Consider the following 12,142-nt stretch of genomic DNA (forward strand, 5'->3'; position numbering starts at 1 on the left):
TTGTGTCCAGTCCAAATCATATTGATCAAGTAGCTGTCTACATCAGAAGAACTTGCCTAAAAAAACAATGTAAATTCTTGGTCAGCAAAGTCTTTTCACCAACTTGTGTTCAAGGTATCCCTGGTAACCAACTTCTGTCCTAGCTAATGGACACCTTAGCTTCCAACATGTTGGTCTTCAGCACAGAAATGCACCACGGGATCCGGATATAGGTTATACAGCTAATGACATGCTTTTTTAATTACAGAATTGTTAAGATAAAATTGCAATTGCTTTTCAAAAAAAAGTTTTGAAAACTTAATTAAGTTCAACATTTTGTCCACACACATTCTGACAGTCTAACCATCTTAATTCAATTCATTTCATTTCATTTTCTACCCCTTATTCCGTAGTGGGTCGCGGGGGAGCTGGTGCCTATCTCCAGCAGTCTACGGGCGAGAGGCAGGGTCCACCCTGGACAAGTCGCCAGTCCATCGCAGGGCAACACACAAACAACCAAGCACAAACTCATTCATACACCTAAGGGCAATTTAGAGTGACCAATTAACCTAACAGGCATGTCTTTGGACAATTCAATTCAGGTTATTTATATAGCACTAATTCACAAGACATATCGTCTCGAGGTACATCTGTCACCAAATCAATTCTCCTCCATCAAAGCAGTAACTCTGAGGCACAACTGTTGCTTGTAGCAGTTCATGTGCTTCAAGAGCATTACCATGGTAACCATCACAACTTGTATCCTCATGCTCTGTATGTTCTGAATGGGTCACAACTGAGAAGTTTACCAAAAAGATGCTAGTCGTCTCTCACATTAATACAGCGGCTGTATTCCTGTCATTCTTCTGGCCTTTCTGGGTTGGGTATATTTTTAGCAGACAGAGACCAATGTAAAGTAAAAAAAAAAGTTGATGGCCGCTCACTGTGGGCTTTACTAACTGTGTCAGTTACAGCTGTGGAAAGGGACAGCTATAACCAGCTGTGGATGTCTGTGTTGGCCTAAAAAGAAAGTAGAGCAGTTTGATTCACTCATGTAACTGAGGCCAGGGGGGGGGACATTGAATTAGAAATTTACTTTTATCTTTCTTTTATTTATTTTGCACCCCTATATACAGGGCCTGTGAAAGTATTCGGCCCCCTTGAACTGTTCAACCTCTTGCCAGATTTCAGGCTTCAAACATAAAGATATAAAATTCTAATTTTTTGTGAAGAATCAACAACAAGTGGGACACAATCGTGAAGTGGAATGAAATTTATTGGATGTGTCAAACTTGTTTAACAAATAAAAAACTGAAAAGTGGGGTGTGCAATATTATTCGGCCCCCTTGCGTTAATACTTTGTAGCGCCACCCTTTGGTGCAATTACAGCTGCAAGTCGCTTGGGGTATGTTTCTATCAGTTTTGCTCATCGAGAGACTGAAATTCTTGCCCATTCTTCCTTGCAGAACAGCTCGACCTCAGTGAGGTTGGAGAGCGTTCGTGAACAGCAGTATTCTGCTCTTTCCACAGATTCTCGATTGGATTCAGGTCTGGACTTTGACTTGGCCATTCCAACACCTGGATACGTTTATTTGTGAACCATTCCATTGTAGATTTGGCTTTATGTTTTGGATCATTGTCTTGTTGGAAGATAAATCTCCGTTCCAGTCTCAGGTCTCTTGCAGACTTCAACAGGTTTTCTTCCAGAATGGTCCTGTATTTGGCCCCATCCATCTTCCCATCAATTTTGACCATCTTCCCTGTCCCTCCTGACGAAAAGCAGGCCCAAACCATGATGGTGCCACCACCATGTTTGACAGTGGAGATAGTGTGTTCAGGGTGATGAGCTGTGTTGTTTTTACTCCATACATATCGTTTTGCATTGTGGCCAAACAGTTTGATTTTGGTTTCATCTGACCAGAGCACCTTCTTCCACATGTTTGGTGTGTCTCCCAGGTGGCTTGTGGCAAACTTTAAAGGAGACTTTTTATGGATATCTTGAGTAATGGCTTCCTTCTTGCCACTCTTCCATAAAGGCCAGATTTGTGCAGTGTACGACTGATTGTTGTCCTATGGACAGACTCTCCCACCTCAGCTGTAGATCTCTGCTGTTCATCCAGAGTGATCATGGGCCTCTTGGCTGCATCTCTGATCAGTCTTCTCCTTGTTCGAGATGAAAGTTTAGAGGGGCGGCCAGGTCTTGGTAGATTTGCAGTGGTCTGATACTCCTTTCATTTCAATATGATTGCTTGCACAGTGCTCCTTCAGATGTTCAAAGCTTGGGAAATCTTTTTGTATCCAAATCCGGCTTTAAACTTCTCCACAACAGTATCTTGGACCTGCCTGGTGTGTTCCTTGGTCTTCATGATGCTCTCTGCGCTTTGAACAGAACCCTGAGACTATCACAGAGCAGGTGCATTTATACGGAGACTTGATTACACACAGGTGGATTCTATTTATCATCATCAGTCATTTGGGACAACATTGGATCATTCAGAGATCCTCACTGAACTTCTGGAGTGAATTTGCTGCACTGAAAGTAAAGGGGCAGAATAATATTGCACATCCCACTTTTCAGTTTTTTATTTGTTAAAAAAGTTTGACACATCCAATAAATTTCATTCCACTTCACGATTGTGTCCCACTTGTTGTTGATTCTTCACAAAAAATTAGAATTGTATATCTTTATGTGTGAATCCTGAAATGTGGCCAGAGTTTGACCAGTTCAAGGGGGCCGAGAACTTACGCAAGGCACTGTACAGGTGTCGTTGGTTGTGGATAAACCTTTGCCACATTAAGGCGCACATAATATCCTAAAGAATAAGTGACAATCATTCAGTGGATACACATTTTGTACAAAATTACTTCAATGATTGGCTGTGAAAACGATGGAGCAAAAACATGGTTTAGACTTTAGACCCCCCTTTGTGGAGATTAAACCTCTCTTTTCTGCCTTGTTTTAACCTCATCATGTTGCTGCTATGTCTGAGTGTGTGTGTGTGTGTGTGTGTGTGTGTGTGTGTGTGTGTGTTTGTGTTTGTGTGTTGTCAGACAGGTTATTGATGCTTCTGCTGCTATGTGTGTGTGTGTTATCAGATAGTCTGTTGAGCGTCACCCCCCATCGACTTTGAGGGTGACGGTCGAAGCTCCTTTACCTATCAGTCTGTGTCAAAGTACTGTGTCGCATAATGCAGCTGGTTGCTGTTTTGGCCTCTAAACAAGCATTCACACCCACCTTAAAAATAACTGTTTTTTTCACTCTAAAAATGGCCTTCACTCCAGGGTACAGGCTGTCATTATTCATCATGTACCAAGTGAAGCTCATCAGTCATCATAATTACTTTCAAAGAGCCTTTTATATTTGTGCAAATCATGAAGAGAAGATACCTCTATGAAATTATTCAGTCTCAAAGGAGTGAAACAGGATTGGATTCAAAGAATCAAGCCAATCAAATGAGCAGCTGTGGGTCCGCATTGAGTCCAATGATAATAAACATGAAATTTTGGCAGACAGAGGTTATAAATCATCACTGCTGAGGGCAAGTCCAGCAAATATCTTTCATTAACATAAGAGAGCCTTAAAGATAACATTTTGCAATAATTTCAAGATTTGAGTCATGAGTCAAATATCAGTTTGAGTTCAAGCTATAAATCTCAGAAAAGAAGATGTTCTCAGGCTCTGTTGGAACTCTGATGAAAATAACTTGAAGCTTTCACATCCATAATCGCATTTGCCTGTTTTTGTACAGATCTGGCAAATCTGCCCTCATTGTCTGATTTAATCTGTTGGTAGCTGGCTTTCAAAGTCAGATGGGACAACCACATACAGTATAGACCAGAATCAAACACGTTTATAGCTCTGCCCATTTCTCTATGGGATTGAGATCAAGGCCTTGTGATGACCAGTCCAAAACATGAACATTTTCCCGCGAAGACACTTTGTAAAAGTTGGTAGTATGACTTGTCCGTTGTCTATGTCGGCTGTTTTATGGTCAAAGTGACACATAGATAAAAACGATCACAATACAAAGCAAAACAAAGTAATAACATAAATTTGACAATATTTAACAAAATATTCACATTTCTTTCTTTTCATATCTCATTTTCCCATCATGATGATGATAGGTGTCACACAAGGAAGCAGTAAGGAATTGCCTTAAAATACATCTACAGGTGTGTCAAATAGTTACTATGTTGTAAATTAAGCTCTCAAAAGCTTGCAAAGTCATGAGTGCATCATCTGGGCCTCCAAAAGTTGTTGAGAGACATAATAATCTTTGCCTATGCAATCTTTCTCATTAGGGGAAGTAAAGGTTTTAAAAAAAGTTCTCTAACGGTCCTGGCATTAAGCAAATTAATATAATGTTAGTAATCCTAACTGAACCCAGTAGGAAAAGGTTTACCCTAGTTTAATGTCAGACAGGCATAAGAAACTGTGAATCTGTTTTAAACTGCAGACCAGATTACTTGAACTATATGAATATTATAGTCATATATGAACCTGTTAGACAGTAAAAAAACACAAAACATGAATTGAAATATATTTTTGAAAGGTGGGGTCTGCAAAGAAAATCAGTACAGGTATCATAAACCAGGATCAAAACCAAATGACTTTTGGTAGCTTTTTGTTTCCTGCCATAAAAGCAAAAAACTTCATTCATTCAGTTTTCACCCATTCAATAGAGCAGCTACAAAGGCACAGATCTTGTTTGTCACTGGACAGTGTTGTGGATTTGGAGGTTAAACAAATCACTGAAGAACATTGCCCTTGGCAAACTGATGAAGTGTTGCCATTACCCTAAAACGTAGAAGTGCACGGTTTACTTTGATTTAAACCAATGTACTGGTACCACTGGGATACTGTGAACCAAGCTAGCAGAGAGTAGCACTGCTTGACTACATAATTTTTTTTCAGCTTTTGATCATCAGCCAGGAAATTTATAATAGCATTTGATTGATTTAAGAAAAAGCTACTTCACGTTTTTCATCTTTAGCCACCATGGCAAAACAAGGAAATTTTCTTTTTCTTTGGAAAAATGTTATGAAAGGGAAATTGTTGGAGAACAGGCTTTATTTTTGCATGAAAATAAATGTCATTAATTTTATATCACATTGGAATTAGGCTGTAGGTCCTTGGATATTTGATATTTGTTTGTGTTTTTATTACAGAGTTAAATATTATTTCTCAAATAAAAGAAAAATGGCTGGTTTGGACACTTTGTCACGTGTTAAGTCCAATGAAGTTACATTTGATCAGAAGTACTTTAAAGAGGAGAGTCAAAGAACATGGGTATCTATGTATTTATGATATTACTTCGTCTTTATTTTATATATTTATATATATATATATATATATATATATATATATATATATACATGGCTGTACTTATGGATACATGTACAAATTGCTCCCTTTATTTTTATTTTATTTCTGCTATATTTGTACTTGTCTGTACACTGTGAGCATATGGAATCAAAGTCAAATTCCTTGTTTGTGCAGAAAATCTTGGCCAATAAATTCTGATGAAAAATAAATAAATATCAGGTTTATACAGCTTAGTAATATAGAGCAAAAACTTATAACAATAATTAAGTGATTTAATTCATCAATTTCAGTTATCATTATTGAATGCAACAGAACAACATAGCTGCAATACATTTAGCCTTTTCCAGCATAAACATCTGTTTTATAATACTGAGGTAACAGAGGACAACAAATGGTAGATTCATATTAGCAGAGGTATAGTTCAAAGGCTAAAAGATGTAGTAAGCCCCAAGGGGTTCCTGAGAGACAAACATCAAAGCCGAGTAAAAATGGTACACCTTTAAGATCCTGCAGAGTAACACTCAATATATCCATCAATAGACTGTTAGAGATGGAAAAAATAAGGGACTATACTGAGAAGATTTATTTTGCCTCAGTAGTTCAGAGACAGATTAACCATCACAAGCATTAAAGTGGTTTTGAGTGTTTCAGCCATGGAGGTGATATAGCAGAAGCTTCCCTCAGGGTTGGAAGAAATGTCAGAGTCATATATCTGTTTCAGGTTGACCCCATGTTCAAGATTAGAAGTCATATTCCTTTTTTTCTGCAGTGTGGTCAGAGAGTCAGACAAAGGGCCCATCTGGCTTCTCAAAATTTGAATTGGTGAAAGGATATCAAGGCTGCGAGAAGTAAAACAGATCCTCTCTGCAAAATAAGGGACAGTTGAGTCAAAGCTTTGTAAAAACTTCCCTGGTTCTTTGTCTACCGATTACATCTACTCGGCAAGAAATTCATGTAATGCACAGTTTTAAAGGTAAAATGGGGAACGTGTTACCTTAAAGCAAATGTTCTCTCAGTAGTTTCTGCCAGGATAAATATAGCCAAAAACAGATTTACCCAGGAGATGTCATAGTAGTTCAGTATGGTCACCCTTTCCGCTTCAGCTATTTCTTTTTGTGCTGATACAATGGTTTGATAAAGATTTTGAAGTCTATGAAAAAAAAAGACAAAAGAAAACCAAGTGACAGCAAGAACCTGATTGTCTGATTATAAATGAGAAAGTGCCTCACAGACAGAGTATCCAGGAAATGAAAAGGTGCAATAAAAGGCATCACTGTTTCACATTTTTGGAGACGGTAAAATAATCCTTTATGTGACAGAAGACAAAAACAATTTGGAACATATTTTTACAACGAACCTATCAAACTGACAAGTTACCATTTGGACAAGAAGACGTTGTTTGCAGACAATAAAAGCAATATTGTTAAGAAGTGAGAAGAAAATTGAACTAGTAGAAATAAAAATCTACAGGGAAGCAGCAAGAGTGGTAAGAGTCAGATACTGTGTGAGCTGTGGTTGCTCGGTTGATAGTGGCACACCCTGTTGTGCGAAAAGTGATAGCTCATAGCTAAAAGTGATGACTCATCATCTTTCAAACTGAGGGTGCATGCACTATTGACTAACGGAGTAAAGCTGTAAAGTCATGTCTGGAATTTCAGCTGTATCTTTTTATTTGTTGGACTTCTGGGCGTTTTATTCATAGAACAGATAAAACACAAGTTTTCCATTTGGGCTAAATATCAAAGCCTGATTCTTGTCATGGTGGCGTATTATTTGTGCAGTGCTAAAAATCAGTGTTTGTTCCAGATAACAAAAACACAAATGGACAGAAAGAGGTAAAATTGGCCAACAGAAGCAATGCAGTCATTTAACCAGTAGCAGGAATACATTTAATTATGAAAATTGCTTATCTTGCCGTTTCTCCCAGCCTATGCATTAGAGCGAAACCTAGAACCCAGACAGCAGACCACCAATTAGTTTCTTGGTAATCACTTCCCTTGTCATTTTGCAGTTGCAAGCTTATTTACATATTTAAAATATGCATTAAAATACACATCCATGGGATAAAAGAAACTCTAAATGAGTGTCAATTTGTTTGGGCCATTGTAACGCCTTGACTTGTTTTTCATCCATTGTGCTGTGGACGTCCTGCTTTGTTTGGGATCATTGTCCTGCTGAAGACCCAGTTTGGGTCAAGCTTACAGTGTTGGAAATCTGGCTTCTCATTTGACTCTAGAATACTTTTGGAGACAGAAGAGGTTGTGGTTGGCTCAATAACTGTAAGGTCCCCAGGTTATGTGGCTGCAAAACAAGCCCAGAGCAGTACCCCTCTGCCACCAGGCTGATAGTGGCAGTCTGCAGGTGTCACTGTCATTTCCCACGTGGGCATTGAAGTCCAATCAAGAATAATGGAGTCCCCGGGAGGGGCACTATCCAGCACCCCTGACAGGGACACCAAGAAGGCCGGGTACTCCGCACTACCGCTCGGCCCATAGGCCGAGACGACAGTCAGAGACCTATCCCCAACCCGAAGGCGCAGGGATACAACCCTCTCATCCACTGGGGTAAACCCCAACACGAGACGGCTGAGCTGGGGGGCTACAAGCAAACCCACACCAGCCCGCCGCCTCTCCCCGTGGGCCACTCCAGAGTAGAAGAGAGTCCAACCTCTCTCAAGGAGATGGGTTCCAGAGCCCACGCTGTGTGTGGAGGCGAGCCCGACTATTTCTAGTCGATATCTCTCGACCTCCCGCACAAGCTCCGGCTCCTTCCCCCCCACCGAGGTGACATTCCATGTCCCTAGAGCCAGCCTAAGCATCCGGGGATCGGGCCGCTGAGGTTTCCACCTTTGTCCGCCACCCAATCCTCTTTGCACCAGTCCCTCACGGTTCCCCCTGTAGGTGGTGGGTCCACTGGGGGATGGCCTCGCGTCTCTCGTTCGGGCTAGGCCCGGCTGGGTCCCGCGAGGAGCGACCCAGCCACCAGGCGCTCTCCAGCGAGTCCCGACCCCAGGCCTGGCTCCATACATACTCTATTCTCCCAGGTCCAGGTGCTGATACCCCCGGACCCAGGAGGTCGTCCCCTTCCCTCCGGGGGTGGAGACAGGCAGACCGCCCCAGCACCTGAACCTGGTCTGGGCCAACCCAAGCTCGTGCCTGAACCTGAGCGACCCCGGCCCGGACCCCGACTCCCCGCCCAGACTCCAGTCCCCAACCACCCCCATCATCATCCGGGGAGGGGGCCATGTACAAAAGAGGGGTCTACAAGGTCCAAACAAGCCCGCCAACCAGAGCCGCCACAGAACTCACCAGGCAAAAGGTCCCCGGCCAGCGGCAAGCACTAGATTTTGTTTTCACGATTGCATTGACCATAGAAGTTCTTCTTTTTTTATGATTGCATGCATGCAGTCAGTTTACCCCGGAAAAGCTTTAAGCACAGAGCTCTGAAATAACACTTCAAATAGAAAACAGAGATGTGATTATGTAATTTTTGAAATATAGTGATAAATGATGAAATCTCTCATACATCTAATAAGTTTATGGATGATTTCAAGTATGGTTGCTAGAAGACAGCAAAACTCCCTGTGCTGTATCTTTTTACTAACTTTTTTTTTTTTTTTTTTCAAACAAGTGAGTTGATTTCTCTAACCTTGGTAATTTTTATTCTTAGAATTACATGTTGTTGATGCATTTTCTCCTGAAACTCTCTTTACAATTTCCCACTTTGCTGGTACATACATCTGTCAGACATTCCACTGACTCTGCCAGGAAGCTGGTGGTGAGGTCAGTTTCAAAATGTCTCATTTTGCTTTGCTTTCTTTCCTTTATGTTAAATAGATAATTAGATGATGTAAAGTTTTCAGCACATAATGTCCATGGAGATGAAAAGCTCAGCTAAGGGGGTTTATTTCAAACCAAGATTAAACATTTCCTGAGCCACCTGTGTCACACAGAAATACATTTACATCAAGCATGTTAAGGGCCTATTTTGTCCCAACCCAATCAGTAACTTTCCTACATGTTATCATTTTTGACCAGTTAGCAGAGCAGACACAGCAGACTGGGCTTTTAACTGAAGTGGACAATGGTAAAAACTGCAACACACTAGCTTTGACAGAAGACAAGAAGTCCACATGTCTATATTACACAAAAATAAATATAGTAAAACCATGTATGTAAGCATATAAACCTATTTAAACAACAAAGAAGAGCATAACACTACCTTTTTACTGCAAAGTCTATCTGGTATTGGTCTAATTTGTTGCTGTAAACCTACACATACAGCATAACAGTGTAAATAAATACTAATGTCAATCTGTTCTTTACTCAGCCTTTTGAAATGGAAATGCCAGTTTTAAATCTATCTCTAGCTAAACCAAAGAAAACTAAAATCCTTTAAATCTTACCTAAAATGTGAACAGAGTGGACAGTCAGAGTGGCTTCAAAGTGTTTTCTTTTGATGTGTTAAAAAAGCCTTGTTATTGACCTCTCCAGTCTATTTAAAGTGTGTTCTCCTTCCTAATTTCTACAGATCAGGGCAAAGTTCTCAAGGTCCTCCACACCATCCAGGACGTCTTCATCATATCTCAGTATTCTTTGTTCCACAATGAAGGACCTGTTCTAAATATGGCCATCAACTCACAAAAGGTATACCTGATGTTCCTCTAATGCATAGTAAACGTTTATTAAAGGCGCATTTATGCTTTTATTCTTTAATAATACACTATGTCTTAAACAAGAAAAGGAACAGCTACAGGAGCCTCTTTAAGTATATCGACCTCTCTGAGCCTCGATGTGACCTGATTCTGTCAATCAAAGTGAAAAGGGAGAAATAAAAAATGCAACTTTCATTTTTAGCAAAGATTAATGTAAAACGTCAATGCTTAAACATCTACACACACATATATATATATATCATATTTAATGATTAAATACTACAGAGAAATGAAAGAGATTTAATACACTAGAATACTACAGTAGTTCAACTATTATGGATTTTGAGTCTCTGCAAGCTTGTTTGTAGCATTCTGATTAATATTATTCCAAGATATCTTTAAACAGCAACATAGAATAAGATAAGCGAATGAATCTTATTGATCCTTGTTGCATAAATATAAAAACCTAGGACAAACAAAACCCGTCTTGGGCGCGGCTCGTAGTGGTAGAGCATGCGACCCATATACAGAGGCTTCAGTCCTCGATGCTGCTGTCCTAGGTTAGAATCCCGACCGCGTCGACCTGTGTTGCATGTCTTCCCCCTCCCTTGACACCACTACTTGTCTGCCTACAACATCATCCACATTTATTGGCAGCCCTGGTAAAATTGTGTAGAAAGTTTTAAAATAAATGTATTATTGCTGTAGTATAATTTAGCACAGAAAAAAACTGACTGTACGGTGATAAATAAATTGCACTCTTTCCTTTGCTCCATAGGGTCACTTGTATGTTGGTACAGCCATGGAGGTTCAGCGACTGCCACTGGCCGATTGCAGCCGCTATGGCAACACATGCAGAGAGTGCATCCTTTCCAGGGATCCCTACTGTGGCTGGGACAAGGCTAGAAGAAGGTGCATCGCCATCCCGCCTGGATACAACGTAACGTCTGGGTAGGTTTAGATATGATGTCACTGCTGCAGCGCTATTGGCTTATTTAGTTGCAACAAACAGAAGAAGAAACAGAGCTTTTCATGCATTTTTTAACACGTTTGAAGACTCTCAGGGGAAATGCCTATATGGTCCATCTGACAATCTCTAGTAGGGTGAAATTTGCTTTAAATACCAAGAGATTTGAGGTAAAAAAATAATATAATCCTCAAATGTAAAGCCATGTTACATATTGACTGACTATCATTTGTTGGCTGTATTTCCAATTTCAAAACATTATTTAAAGAGCTAGTCTAAATCATTTCTAATAATTTCTGGTTTCCTCAATTTGTGCTGAATTAAAAAGCTCTTATTTCAGTTTATGAGTAATGTCAGCTTTATGAAAGGAAAAAAAAAAGACTCAGCCCTTTTGTGAAATAATTGTATGCTCCTAATTCTGTCTCATTTTTTCCATACAGAACTCTCATTCAGAATCTCGACAGTTCCAACTCTTCCGTTTGTGAGGAAGCTGCTGGTGAGCCCTTATCTACACTGTCCCACTTCTCTCTCTCTGTCTTAATTAAACCAAAGTGGTAGCGTTTCTGTGCAACTTAAGCAAAAGATGATTATCATATAATGAGTAGTGTCCAAAGTCCCCAGTATTTGTCTATTTCATGGTTTGCCCTGTTTCATACCTCATAACCCAGATGCAACCTTGGCTGTGCATAACAACTGAAAGCACTCAGTTAATCTGATATTTAACATTGAGTCTGTTTCAAGTTGTGTCACTTGTTCTGGTTCCTGAAAGCTGATATACTTTAGTCTTCTAATCCTAGTAAAATCAGTTTCAAAAAGAAAGCAAGTGGTGTTTTTGAGAAATGCATCATATCCTGTTAGTTAAACAGAAATATTCACTTGCTGCTGGCAGTCAGTGGTTCACAACAAGCTTTTGTCCTGCACTACAGAATGATGACACTGATGTCTCTTAATCAAACTTACCTCTCACATCATATTTCTGGTTCTTCATAATAAAAGCATTTAATGTTTTCATGTGATTCTTTGAGAAATTCGACATTAACTGGTATTAACATATTTCTAATAGTTTTCTTTGAACATAAACATTTGTTTATATTTTTTGGGAGGTAAATATTATACCTTATTAATTTCTGAATAATTCACAGTAGCATGGACATTGTTAGGTTTATTTTAGTGAAGCTGAAGACCCCCTAAAATGATCCTGTAACTCGAGTATTTT

General features: G+C 39.8%; 1 protein-coding gene across 2 annotated transcripts in view; it reads left to right on the forward strand.

The window, feature by feature from the left end:
- si:ch211-113g11.6 (uncharacterized protein LOC559008 homolog) overlaps window positions 1-12,142 on the forward strand; it is a 66,836-nt gene that overhangs the window by 48,532 nt on the left and 6,162 nt on the right. For both annotated transcript variants that reach the window (XM_047362097.1, XM_047362095.1), the window contains 3 exons: window positions 9,836-9,951; window positions 10,738-10,910; window positions 11,367-11,422. In XM_047362097.1, coding sequence (XP_047218053.1) covers window positions 9,836-9,951; window positions 10,738-10,910; window positions 11,367-11,422 — 345 coding nt within the window. The remainder of the gene's footprint in view (window positions 1-9,835; window positions 9,952-10,737; window positions 10,911-11,366; window positions 11,423-12,142) is intronic.

The sequence above is a fragment of the Girardinichthys multiradiatus genome, chromosome 3 (genome assembly GCF_021462225.1).
Source record: "Girardinichthys multiradiatus isolate DD_20200921_A chromosome 3, DD_fGirMul_XY1, whole genome shotgun sequence".
Taxonomy (NCBI): Eukaryota; Metazoa; Chordata; class Actinopteri; order Cyprinodontiformes; family Goodeidae; genus Girardinichthys; species Girardinichthys multiradiatus.